The sequence below is a fragment of the Oncorhynchus mykiss genome, chromosome 4 (genome assembly GCF_057628025.1).
Source record: "Oncorhynchus mykiss isolate SJ-2025 chromosome 4, ASM5762802v1, whole genome shotgun sequence".
Lineage (NCBI taxonomy): Eukaryota > Metazoa > Chordata > Actinopteri > Salmoniformes > Salmonidae > Oncorhynchus > Oncorhynchus mykiss.
In genome coordinates, this window is record NC_143025.1 from 79,760,453 (window position 1) to 79,774,747 (window position 14,295).

The 14,295-nt window shown below is 42.3% G+C and overlaps 1 protein-coding gene across 1 annotated transcript in view; it reads right to left on the reverse strand.

The window, feature by feature from the left end:
• The window catches only part of LOC110522476 (MAM domain-containing glycosylphosphatidylinositol anchor protein 2), a 379,869-nt gene extending 369,562 nt beyond the window's left edge, over nt 1-10,307 (reverse strand). Inside the window, exon 1 of the mRNA XM_021600903.3 lies at nt 9,135-10,307. Within this exon, the coding sequence (XP_021456578.2) occupies nt 9,135-9,207 (73 nt within the window). The 5' untranslated portion in view covers nt 9,208-10,307. The remainder of the gene's footprint in view (nt 1-9,134) is intronic.
• Between the last annotated feature and the right edge of the window lie 3,988 nt (nt 10,308-14,295).

The window sequence follows — 14,295 nt, forward strand, 5'->3', positions numbered from 1 at the left end:
GAGTAATAAGTGATGCAAATTCTAAAGAAAATGAAAGAGTTCAGTTTCAGTTTTAACTCTGTAAAGAGATGTGGTGGCTGTATCTTCCTCTGTATTTTTTTCTTATCCATGAGCAGTTTTAAGATCTCTTCTTTAAACGTAAATGGGGCAAGAGATGTTAAAAAAAGAGCCATGGTGTATGAGTTAATGAGGGGAAAGGGAAGTGACATAATTTTTCTACAAGAAACGCATAGTAATTTGGAAAATGAAGTTATGTGGCAACAGGAGTGGGGGGGGACAGTGGTGTGTAGTCATAAAAACTCAAAAAGTGGGGGTGTGGTTATCTTGTTCTCAAAAGGGTTTTTGCCTTTGTCATATGAGGTTGAAGAGGTAGTTGAGGGGAGGTTATTAAAAGTTAGAGCAAGGTATGAAAACATCAATATGTGTCTGATAAATGTATATGCCCCAGTGGTGACAGTTGAGAGGGTATGTTTTTTAGAGACATTATCAAATGCCATTGAGAAATGTAACAAAGAAGATTATTTGTTTATTGCTGGGGATTTTAACTGCACAGTTAGTGATTTAGATAGAAATCACCAAGAACCTCATATAGCCTCAAGGACGTTTTTAAAACGCCTTATTGTAACAAATGAACTGTGTGATATTTGGCGGAGTCAACATGGAAGAACAAGGCAGTACACCTGGGCGCATGTGAGAGAGAACATCATCTCTATGGCCAGGTTAGATAGGTTTTATGTTTTTGAGCATCAATCTCAGGTCTGTAAATCAAGTGTGATAACTCCAGTGGGATTTTCTGATCATTGTTTAATAACAGAGGTGGTGTTCATTAACGATGTAAAACCTAAAAGCGCATACTGGCATTTTAATATAACTTTATTGAGTGATGCTCACTTCAGGAATTGTTTCAGTTTTTTTTGGGAGAGGTGGAGGTCTCAAAAGGCCAGTTTTGTATCCCTTCAACAATGGTGGGATATAGGGAAAATCCAGATTCAACAATTTTGTAATCAATACACGAGGAATGTCACCAAGGATATCACCAGATCAATGAAAGCCCTAGAGATTGAAATAGTGGAACTCATGACGTTAGTTGAGACCACAGGAGATCGAGGCCATACTCAGGCCCTCAAGAGGAGAAAAGCTGCATTGGCAGATCTGCTGGGTATCAGAGCACAGGGGGCATTGGTGAGAAGTAAATTTCAGGGCATATCTGAAATGGATGCCTCATCCAAATTTTTCTTTGGTTTAGAGAAAAAGAATGGACAAAGAAAAATTATTCATTGTCTCAAATCAGCTGTTGGACAAGAGCTCACTAGCCCTAGTGAAATTAGAAAGAGGGCAGTAGAGTTCTATGCTGAGCTCTACAAGTGTGAGTACAAAGAGGACAAAACAGTGACACAGCAGTTCTTTGATGGGCTCCCAAAGGTGCCTGCAGAAGCTCAGGTTGAGCTTGAGCAACCATTGTCTTTGCAGGATTTATACACTGCATTAAATGGCATGGAAAATGGAAGGGCACCAGGCATTGATGGGCTTCCCGTTGACTTTTTTAAGTCTTTTTGGGCTATGTTGGGAGAGGATTGGTTAGAAGTAGCTAATGATAGTTTAACCGGAGGGTTACTACCAATAAGCTGCTGAAGGGCTGTCCTCACCCTACTGCCTAAAAAGGGTGACCTGAGGGAGGTGAAGAACTGGAGGCCGGTGGCTTTATTGTGTACTGATTATAAAATATTGTCAAAGGCTTTGTCCAACAGGCTGAGGGAGGTGATGGGGCAAATCATACATACGGATCAGTCCTACTGTGTTCCTGGCAGGCAGATAGGGGATAACATTTCTCTGATTCGTGATTTTTTGGACGTCTCTAAAGCTATTGGGTTGGATGCTGGTCTAATTTCAATTGATCAGGAAAAGGCATTTGACCGAGTTGAACATCAATATTTATGGCACACGTTTGAGGGTTTTGGGTTCAGCTCTGGTTTTATTGCCATGATAAAGGTGATATATGGTGACATTGAAAGTGTATTGAAAGTTAACGGTGGTTTGAGTGCTCCTTTTAAAGTGTGTAGAGGTATTAGGCAGGGATGTTCTATGTCTGGGATGTTATATGCTATTGCTATAGAGCCACTACTAAATAGCATTAGAAGTCGCATTGCAGGGGTGTGCCTTTCAGAGGATATTCCTCCTATTCGTCTTTCAGCCTATGCTGATGATGTTGTTGTGCTAGTGAAAAATCAAGCGGAGGTGGATAGTTTGAGTCTAATGGTTGATCGTTTTAGGGGAATATCCTCTGCAAAGGTAAATTGGGAAAAGAGTTGTGCTTTACAGATTGGAGAATGGTCTGGAGGGATCATGGCTTTGCCAGGGGGGCTAGAATGGTGTAAGGGAGGTTTTAAGTATCTTGGAGTGTACCTAGGAGATGAGGGGACTATGGAAAAAAATTGGAGTGGGGTGGTTGAAATGGTGGAAGGGAGGATGAGGAGATGGCGTTGGTTACTATCTCGTATGTCATATAGGGGGCGCACTATTATAGTTAACAATGTGATTGCCTCTGCACTGTGGCATCGGTTGTCAGTTTTAGAACCACCATCTGGCCTTCTGGCTAAGATACAGGCAATTATTGTGGATTTCTTTTGGGATAAATATCACTGGGTTCCACAAAGTGTTTTGTATTTGTCAAAAGAGGAGGGGGGACAAGGTCTTGTACATCTTGCTAGTAGGGCTGCTGCTTTTCGGTTTCAGTTTATTCAAAGGTTGCTTTATGGACCGGAAAATGTGGTGTGGAGAGGGGTGGCAGGTCTTATATTACAGCGGGTTGGAGGATTAGGTTTAAAGAAGGCTTTATTTCTGGTTGATAGTAGCCAGATTTCTAGGGAGGGAGTACCTCCGTTTTACAGAGGCCTTCTCAGAGTGTGGAGCATAATGAAAGTGTCCAGAAGAACTTCAGCGGAGTCAGTGCATTGGCTGTTGGAGGAACCTCTGGTGTATGGGGCAAGACTGGATTGTACAACTGCAGCTGTTCCACATTTCTCCAAGATTCTGGTGAAGGGGAAAATCATCACCTTAAGACAGTTAATGGCCATGGCTGGGCCCGCCTTAATGGATGGAAGACGGGTGGCAGAACATTTGGGGATGAGGTCGGAAAGGATTGTCGGACAAATGCTGGGGAGCTGTAGGAAGGCTCTGTCAGCGGAAGAATGGGGTATGCTGAGTAGCCACAAGAAGAAGGTGCAAGATGAAGACGTCTCATTTCCAAAACTAGGGATTACACCAAATATCCCAGAGTCAGAAAGAAAGGCGGTATTGCTGGATTTGAGAGGGTTGGAGGAGGTGGGTTTGGATGAGATGAATGGGAAGGAATTGTATAGGGGGTGTGTCAAGGTGTTGAATAAAGATAAATTGAAAAATAGAAAAGATACTCCATGGAGGGTAAAATTGGGCATTGATGACAAGGTAAAGCCAGCATGGAGAGCACTGTACAAACCACCGTTACAAAAGGGTACTGGTGATATGCAATGGAGGGTTTTGCATGGCATCATTGCAGTTAATGCTTTTGTATCTGTTATTAACTCAGATGTTAGAGATGGGTGTCCTTTTTGTAATATAAGAGAAACCATTTTTCACTGTTTTATGGAGTGTGAGAGGATAAAACCTCTATTGGAAATGCTGGAATCTTTGTTTAAAGCAGTAGGGGAGTTTTTCAATAACACTGTTTTTATTTTGGGGTTTCAATATAGTAAACAACAGAAAAGAAAATGTCAAATGTTAAATTTATTTTGGGACAAGCTAAGATGTCAATTTTTCTGAGTAGGAAACATAAGATAGAAACGGGATATGGGCAGGATGTAAGATGTGTTTTTAAAGGTTTAGTGAAAGCAAGAATAAAAGTAGATTTTGAGTTCTTTTCAGCTGTAAAAGATCTCCTATTATTTGAGGAGAAGTGGGCTTACGAAGGAGCGCTTTGTTTTGTAGAGGAGGGGAAATTATTTTTGCTGCTGAAATAAGTTGAATGTATATGTTATGTAGTTATTTTTGTTTAGGAATAACATTTGTTGTTTCATTTCTGAAAAGGCAGTGTGTTATTATTTATGTTAACACTTGAGTAAAAAATAAAGGTTTTTATAAAAACTCAAATCTCAAAAAAAAAACTCAAAAAAAATCTCTCTCTCTCTCTCTCTCTCTCTCTCTCTCTCTCTCTCTCTCTCTCTCTCTCTCTCTCTCTCTCTCTCTCTCTCTCTCTCTCTCTCTCTCTCTCTCTCTCTCTCTCTCTCTCTCTCTCTCTCTCTCTCTCTCTCTCTCTCTTCTCTCTCTCTCTCTCTCTCTCTTAAAGATGTATAGATCTATGCTTTAAGGCCTATGAGTTAATAGCTTTGCTATGGCATGCGTTTGATTAATTCTGATGGTAAGAGAGAGAGAGAGCTTGTGTATATCTTGGATTAGGTAATTGGCTTTAGAATATCCTGATGGTAAATTGACAGTGTTATAAAGGTCTTGAATAGTGATAGGTCTTGAATAGGCTTTTATACTGTAATATATGGTAAAACATGTGCAAATGTGATAACAAAAGAAGCCAATCTCTTGTGTCAGTGTGTGGGATTCTTTCACACCATACCATGCCATAGCCCAATTTAACCCTTCTGTTGTGTTTGTTTCATGTTAATTAATGCTGTGTTCCCCTCAATTCCTATTTGGTATCATTGCCTTTAAATTGGTTAACTTGTGTCAAACGTTTTGGGTAGCCTTCCAGAAGCTTCCCACAATAAGCTGGGTGATTTTTGGCCCATTCCTCCTGACAGAACTGGTAAAACTGAGTCAGGTTTATAGGCTTCCTTGCCTGCACACACTTTTTCAGTTCTGCCCACAAATTTCTATAGGATTGAGGTCAGGGCTTTGTGAGGGCCACTCCAATACCTTGACTTTGTTGTCCATTTGCCACAACTTTGGAAGTTGCTTGGGGGTTGTTGTCCATTTGGAAGGATCCACTTGCGACCAAGCTTCACTTCCTGACTGATGTCTTGAGATGTTGCTTCAAAATATCCACATAATTTAGCTTCCTCATGATGCCATCTATTTTGTGAAGCGCACCAGTCCCTCCTGCAGCAAAGCAACCCCACAACATGACGCTGCCACCCCTGTGCTTCACGGTTGGTATGGTGTTCTTTTGCTTGCAAGCCTCCCCCTTTTTCCTCCAAACAAAACAATGGTATTTATGGCCAAACAGTTCTATTCTTGTTTCATCAGACCAGAGGACATTTCTCCAAAAAGTAAGATATTTTTTCCCATGTGCAGTTGCAAACCGTAGTCTGGCTTTTATATGGTGGTTTAGGAGCAGTGGCTTCTTCCTTGCTGAGCAGCCTTTCAGATTATGTTGATATAGGACTTGTTTTACTGTGGATATAGATACTTTGGTACCTGTTTCCTCCAGCATCTTCACAAGGTCCTTTGCTGTTGTTCTGGGATTGCTTTGCACTTTTCGCACCAAAGTACGTTCATCTCTAGGAGACCGAACGCGTCTCCTTCCTGAGTGGTATGACGGCTGCGTGGTCCCATGGTGTTTAAACTTGCGTACTGTTTGTACAGATGAATGTGGTACCTTCAGGCATTTGGAAAATTCTCCCAAGGATGGCCCAGACTTGTGGAGGTCTCCATTTTTTTTTAGGTCTTGGCTGATTCATTTTGAGTTTCCCATGATGTCAAGCAAAGAGGCACTGAGTTTGAAGGTAGGCCTTGAAATACATCCACAGGTACACCTCCAATTGACTCCAATTATGTCAATTAGCCTATCAGATGCTTCTAAAACCATGACATAATTTTCTGGAATTTCCCAAGCTGTTTAAAGGCACAGTCAACTTAATGTATGTAAACTTCTGACCCACTGGTATTGTGATACAGTGAATAATAAGTGAAATAATACGTCTGTAAACAATTGTTGGAAATATTACTTGTGTCATGCACAAAGTAGATGACCTAACCGACTTGCCAAAACTATCGTTTGTTAACAAGAATTTTGTGAAGTGGTTGAAAAACGAGTTTTAATGACTCCAACCTAAGTGTATGTAAACTTCCGACTTCAATTGTATATACTACATTTAAATAAGTATTTATACCCTTTACTCAGTACCTTGTTGAAGCACATTTGGCAGCGATAACAGCCTTGAGTCTTCTTGGGTATGACGCTACAAGTTTGGCACACCTGTATTTCGGGAGTTTCTCCCATTCTCTCAAGCTCTGTCTGGTTGAATGGAGAGCGTCACTGCACAGCAATTTTCAGGTCTCTCCAGACATGTTCGATCGGGTTCAAGTCCGGGCTCTGGCTGGGCCACTCAAGAAGGACATTCAGAGACTTGTCCCAAAGACAGTCCTGCGTTGTCTTTGGCTGTGTGCTTAGGGTCGTTGTCCTATTGGAAGGTTAACCTTTGCCCCAGTCTGAGTTCCTGAGTGCTCTTGAGCAGGTTTTCATCAATGATCTCTCTGTATTTTGCATCTTTCCCTCGATCCTAACTAGTCTCCTAGTCCCTGCCGCTGAAAAACATCCACACAGCATGATACTGCCATCACCGTGCTTCACCGTAGGGATGGTGCCAGGTTTCCTCCAGACGTGACGCTTGGCATTCAGACCAAAGAGTTCAATCTTGTTTTCATCAGACCAGAAAATCTTGTTTCTTATGGTCTGAGAGTCCTTTATGTGCCTTTTGGCAAACTCAAAGTGGGATGTCATTGTGTGCCTTTTACTGAGGAGTAGCTTCTATCTAGCCAGTCTACCATAAAGGCCTGATTGGTGGAGTGCTGCAGAGATGGTTGTCCTTCTGGAAGATTCCCCCTTCTCCACAGAGGAGCTCTGTCAGAGTGACCATTGGGTTCTTGGTCACCTCCCTGACCAAGGCCCTTCTCCCCCAATTGCCGAGTTTGGCCGACTAGCCAGCTCTAGGAAGAGTCTTGTGATTCCAAACTTCTTCCATTTAGGAATGTTGGGGACCTTCAATGCTGCACACCTTTTTTTGGTACCTTTTCCCAGATCTGTGCCTCGACACAATTCTGTCTCGGAGCTCTACGGACAATTCCTTCGACGTCATGGCTTGGTTTTTGCTCTGACATGCTCTGTCAACTGTGGGACCTTATATGGAAAGGTGTGTCCCTTTCGAAATCATGTCCAATCAATTGAATTTACCACAGGTGGACTGCAATCAAGTTGTGAAACATCTCAAGGATGATCAATGGAAACAGCATGCACCTGAGCTCAGTTTCGAGTCTCATAGTAAAGGGTGTGAATACTTATGTAAATAAGGTGTTTCTGTTTTTTATTTTTAATACATTTGCAAACATTTCTTAAGACCTGTTTTCACTTTCAGTCTGACTGAACCTCTAATCTGGATAATGCCACTAGTACACAGCATGCCTGCTTACCACCAATATCCATCAAACAGTCTTGAACCCCCAGTATGACCAGAGCTTTCACTCTGGTCTACAATATTCTCTCAGGTCACTGCCACTGGTAGCAACAGCTGCAGGTCAGTGGTGTCTGCCCCCATGTATCCAGCTCTGCTCGGGGTGAGGTGGCTTCACTCACTCATATGATTCATATTATTACCATAGAACAGTGAGTGCACCTCTGCTGTCAACACACATGTCTTTTCAGCCCAGGCAGCATCAGTGCCACTGGTTGAACACTCCTCTGTGTGTGTGTGTGTGTGTGTGTGTGTGTGTGTGTGTGTGTGTGTGTGTGTGTGTGTGTGTGTGTGTGTGTGTGTGTGTGTGTGTGTGCGTGCGTGCGTGTGTGTGATATGCTTATACAGTACATTATTTAAAATAGCATTCATGTTGGTGAATACAAAATGTATATACATAAAAGTGATCTTGACAGTTAAGAGACGCTCAATGCGATTCATTGTGACGGCGACATTGTCTGAATCTAGAAACGTAACACATTATACACATGGGTAAGATACAGGTAACTGCCAAAATAAAGGAACGTCTGGAGTAAATGAGGGATACAAAGCAGGTGCATCCACACAGGTGTGGTTCCTCAGTTAATTTAGCAAGTAACATCCCATCATACTTAGGGTCATGTATTAAAAGGCCAAGTTGCCCATTATTTTGGCTATTTATTTTGGAGGAATGTTCGCATCCTGCCAACAGAGTTTCAGACACTTGTAGAATCTATGTCAAGATGCTTTGAAGCTGTTCTGGCGGCTCCTTTATTTTGGCAGTACATAGAAGCCCTCAAGATGCATCAACATCTACATATCATATCGTCACCAACAACAAAGGAAACCAATCGACTGTGATAATCCTTTAGCTACAGTATATTAGAACACCAGAAATCATTTGTGATGGAGTTTATGGGAATTTGACAGTTTGTGATATATTCGCTGTTCAATAACCTGGTGCGGGTCACTAACCAGTGGTTGATAGACAGCTCGTGGCTCTCTCTTCTATAAGTTATTCATTTGGCAGGTAGCCTAGTGGTTAGAGTGTTGGAATAGTAACTGCAAGGTTGCAAGATCAAATCCCTGAGCTGACAAGGTAAAAATCTGTTGTTCTGCTCCTGAACAAGGCAGTTAACCCACTGTTCCTAGGCTGTCATTGAAAGTAAGAATTTGTTCTTAACTGACTTGCCTGGTTAAAAAAATACATTTCAACTCCTTGTGCAACACTATGTTTCTATCTGAATGCACTGGTGGCTAGAATGCAGCCCGTGACCCCTCCCCTCCGTTGTGTAGGCCTGCTGATCAATTCCCTTTTTGGGGGGAACTCAGTCTGGGAATCAATTTACTATTAAGAGTTAGAATAATCGAAATAAAAAGGTACAATTTCAAAATGTGTTTGGGCAACACAAACACATCTATTGTTATGTAAAGCATTGTTATGTAAACATGTATTAAACATGTTCAAACTACCAACCGGGATCTAATTGATAATTCGATATCATGTTAAAAACTGCAAAAAATTGTCTCCACCCTATGGCAAAATGTGTAGAATTGCAGAAAATTGGCTGTAGAACTACAGACCCATGAACCACTGCAGCCCCCCGAGATGAGTTCCGATTTTTTTGTGGCCCCAACCCCCATTAAAGTTGCAATTATGGGCGCAAATCTTACAAGGTCACGTTCCTTGCAACCTGTTGGAGGAAGAGGCACACTTACCGTACACTCCTTGGCAACTGATGCCCTCCAGTAACAGCGTCAGGATCCCCAAAACAGATATTATTAGATCCATCCTTTACGTTAATCTCAACATATCCAGCTCTCAAATGCAAGAAGTCCTTTCCGGGTTGACGAAAGAGGTTGGAGAAGCGATGGAACTCGCGTGTATAGATAGAACACCGCTGCCGCTCCAATCCCCCAATGTTCTGAATGCGTTGCAACGGTAATTTATGAACGCCAAAAGCTAAAAGGCGCGTTTTCACCTCAGTACACTGTCACAATAAATCAAGTGCTGACGAATTCATTTGCAAAAGTGGTGTACTGCTTGTATACTGAGCCAGTGGATGTCTTGGCGGTTCTGTAGCAAACAGAGAGCCAGGGAAGAGAGACGGTGCAGAGCAGAAGACTACCGCCCTAGCCCAAAGACAGTCAGTGATGACAGTGGATCGAATAGGCTGCTTCAGGTAGGTGGGACCCAATAATGATGTCTATTCAGTCCCGTCCGTCACGTTGGTGCTTAACCTCGTAGCTCCTCACTGAGTGGTCACACTGATGCTCCTGGCTGCAGAATGATTGAGATGATATCCAGGGACATGGCTCCTCAGCGGTTCCAGTGGTTGTCATATCTTGTTTAGATAGAATACATGAACTGTCATGTGTTAAAAGCGCTGCCATTTGAATCCTAGCGAGACTCTATGCAATTTGATGCTCGGGGAAAACGTTTGCCTACTGCTACAAGCCGTTGAGTTCTTGAACCGCGATATTGCTTCAGGGGCTAGCTGGTGCGCTCGCTCACTAACGGCTACATCACGACTTCCGACACCGTGCGCGAGTCATCTCTGTGGGGATGTAGAGGTGGGTGAGTCCGGTATAGGGAGTGTGGCGCGTGCACCCGATTCCTGTGATGATTCTGGTGTAGAATAAAATGAAGAGCTTCTCGTCGGCTCACTTCCCAATCCCACTTTGTAGGATAACGGTGTTTTACCGGCTGGATTGGCGGCTACGGGGCGACCTGGGTGTGAGTCACGTTGCGCAATACGTGCTGCGCTGCTACAGAGACCGAGCAGCACTGCAACCGGTCTCTCGCTACGTCAAGGAGTGCGTGACTTCCAGCCCTCATCTGTATGGAAGGCTACGCGCAGCGTCGGGCGAGGCGTGTGTGTGAGCGCAGCTGAGAGAGAGAGAGAGAGAGAGAGAGAGAGAGAGAGAGAGAGAGAGAGAGAGAGAGAGAGAGAGAGAGAGAGAGAGAGAGAGAGAGAGAGAGAGAGAGAGAGAGAGAGAGAGAGAGAGAGAGAGAGAGAGAGACTTGCTTTGTCAATGTTAACACATGTTTCCCATGCCAATAAAGCCCATTGAATTGAATTGAGAGAGAGAGAGAGAGAGAGAGAGAGAGAGAGACTCATTGGGATTCAGTAGAGATAACTGACCACTGCAATCAACAGCAAAAACATCGAGATGACCAGTCATATTCCAACATGTCTATTCCCTTCTCTATAGTGAAAGCTATTGCTTTGATTGCTTTAGCCTAGTTTTCTGATGCAAAGAGTCATGAGGAGATGACCACAGACCCAAAACCCCCTCACGCACGTTTTCACGCTTTCTCTCTCGCTCTCTCTTCCTCTCTCTCTCACACACGTTCATGTTTTAACCCTATCCCATCTTACGAGAACGTGGATGAATGTCTAATTCTGCCGGAGATGTAAATGCTCTCTCTCTCTCTCTCTCTCTCTCTCTCTCTCTCTCTCTCTCTCTCTCTCTCTCTCTCTCTCTCTCTCTCTCTCTCTCTCTCTCTCTCTCTCTCTCTCTCTCTCTCTCACACTTCTTTAGGATGATGGAGCATGAAGAAGCTTTCTATAAAAGTTTGTGTTCCCAGACCTTGGCTATGTTTTGTTTTTCTTTTTAAACTAAACCTGTCATCTGACTATACCAACACTCCAAAGGGATATGCCTATTATAAAGAAGACGAATGTGGCATAACATTATGCTAATCAGAGTCTACTATGAATACATTTATTCTAACAACTGATGCCATAATGATGTGCTGCTATTATGCGATATCTATCATTTTGGGTCAGTATGCTGATGTGAGTTACACTATTCATTTTCGAAAACACCGCAACTGCTGTTGGTTTACAATAGGCTACCAGTCTCTCCACATCATCGATGGAGAGCATCATGAATGTGTATTGATGGAGAGAGACTTGTCACCCTTGATGAAACTAAGACCATAGACGTTATGTAAACAGCGCCCTCTAATGGCCATAAATTAACTACAACTTGGACAGAATAAGATAATGACCACATCTGTCTGTGTGAGATGCATTATTTCCATTTCAATAGTCAGAGACAGCACGGCCTTGAGAAAGGGCTTAGGGCTGAAACTTCGACTATAAACAGTCTCAACTACAGCATATTCCCCATCTCTCTCTTGTTGTTTAACAAGGTCTGCTTTAAAACCATCATGCTTTTCTCTTTCATGAGACATTGACAGTTGTTTGCGTCATCTCTTGTTTTGTTATGTTGTTTTGCTCTAAAATTATCTTTATTATTATTTAATTTTTCACTCGGATAAAAAAGAGGATTAATATCATGTATTGTACATTACATCACATTTAAAGTATCAGTCAAATGTTTGGACACACCTACGCAATCCAGGGTTTTTCCTTTATTTTGACTATTTTCTACATTTTAGAATAATAGTGAAGACATCAAAAGTATTAAATAACACATATGGAATCATGTATTAACCAAAAAAGTATTAAACAAATTAAAATATATACTTGATGACAGCTTTGCACACTCTTGGCATTAGTCAATGCCACTCCGACATTGGTCGTCCTAATATTTATATATTTCTTAACTCCGTTATTTTACTTTAGATTTATGTGTATTGTTGTGACTTGTTAGATACTACTGCACTGTTGGAGCTAGGGACACAAGCATTTCGCTACACCCACAATAACATCTGCTGAATATGTGTATGTGACCAATACAATTTGACATTTCGATAGTCACCTTAACATCTTCAAATCACTTCTAGTTCTGGGGTAACGCTTCAACAGGTCAGTGATTAGGCCTAATCACACACATTAATTAAGCACTCAGTCGTTTATTATGCAAAGGCCATAACAGAAAAGGACTATGATATAGCCTACTGTGTGATAAATGTACAATGTTGAGGGGAGCTCAGATGAGTTGATGAAATGGTCTGATTTAAAATGGAAGATTTCATTTTGAATTCAATACGAATATCCAAGTGATTAGGACCAATCTATGAATTTGAGATTAAAGTGGTGCCCCGTCGAGATAGACAGTCACAGTGTGGAACACAGACAAGATGAGGAGGGGAACTTTTTGACTCGTTCTTATTTTTCAAGTGATCATTTGTTTTGTTTTATCTTAACAAGGCCTCTTGAGCAGAATTGTCTGTTGTCATTATGTAATCTAAAGTCTCCATCTGTGTGTGTGTGTGTGTGTGTGTGTGTGTGTGTGTGTGTGTGTGTGTGTGTGTGTGTGTGTAAAAGCCTATATGACGTGTTAGCCTATTTGAGTTTGATATTAATACCCCATCTGTTAGCTGCTGATCATTTTGTCTTCTGTATGTACCCTTGAATTATCCATCCAATATGGACTCCTTCTCTGGGAGGCCACAAGGGACTCTGCAGACTTTTACTCCCCATCTGTCTACTGTTGAGCAGTCTCCCTCCAGGTCCACTCACTCCTCTTCCCCAGTGAACCAAAATGGATTATTTCATATCCAACATGTCCACCCAGCCCCACTCATAATGCCCATACGAGATGGATTGAGCTGCAGCTGAATAATACTGTGGATGGGAACTCAGTGGAGAGTGCTTCCATGTCCATTTAACATCATCTAAAGGCCCATAGACATGATGGCTTCTCCCCGGAGAGTCCCAGTGCAGGCCGTATTGGATTTTAATGGCGATATGATGCTGTAAGGCACAGACATAGGCGATGTCTTAGGGTTTGGAGAGATAATGTGTTTTCTTTTTATACACTGGGGCACGATATAAAGTTTATTCTTGTGTTAGTAGCAGATGGCTAGCTTATTGCTGGCTTATGGTCAAATGAGTAAGTAAGATGGCGCCGGAGAAAAAGGCAGACGTTTTACGTATCCCCAACCGATTGTGTTTTTTTGTTTGTTTATTTGTGTTGTTTGTAAGTAATTTTTTAAACTTAGTTTGTACATAATGTTGCCGCTACCGTCTCCTATGACAGAAAGTAATTTCAGGACATCAGGACTGCAATTACTCACCACGGACTGGCAAAATATTTTTTTTCTTATAACGAGTGTGACGCTGCCGACGCGAACGATATACTGCTTTCTCGGGAACAGGCCCAGATCCCCATGATTTGCATGAAAAGGAGGCGGAGAAAAAGGGTCTGGAGGGCAGGCTGCCATCTGAGAATTCGTAGGCGATCTAATAAACCCCCACTTCCTTCCATTCCGCTAACAAACGTGCAATCTGTGGACAATAAAATAGATGACCTACGCGGAAGATTAAACGACCAATGGGACATTCAAAACTGTAATATATGATGCTTCATGGAGTCATGGCTGAACGATGACACTATCAACATACAGCTGGCTGGTTATACGCCGCAGCGGCAGGATAGAACATCGGCATCTGGTAAGACAAGAGGCGGTGGACTATGTATTTTTGTAAATAACAGCTGGTGCACGATATCTAAGGAAGTTTCGATCTGTTGCTCACCACAATACCAACCTAGAGAATTTAAATCTGTATTTTTTTAGTAACTGTTTACATACCACCACAGTCAGAGGCTGGCACTAAGACAGCATTTAATGAGCTGTATTCCGCCATAAGGAAACAAGAAAATGTTCACCCAGAGGCGGCGCTCCTAGTAGCTGGGGACTTTAATGGAGGGAAACTTAAATCCGTTTTACCAAATTTCTAGCAGCATGTTAAATGTGCAAGCAGAGGAAAAAAACTCTACACCACATTTACTCCACACACAGAGACGCATGCAAAGCTCTCCCTCGCCCTCCATTTGGCAAATCTGACCATCATTCTATCCTCCTGATTCCTGCTTAAAGCAGGAAGCACCAGTGACGAGATCAATAAAAAAGTGGTCAGATGAAGCAGATGCTAAGCTACAGGACTGTTTTGCTAGCACA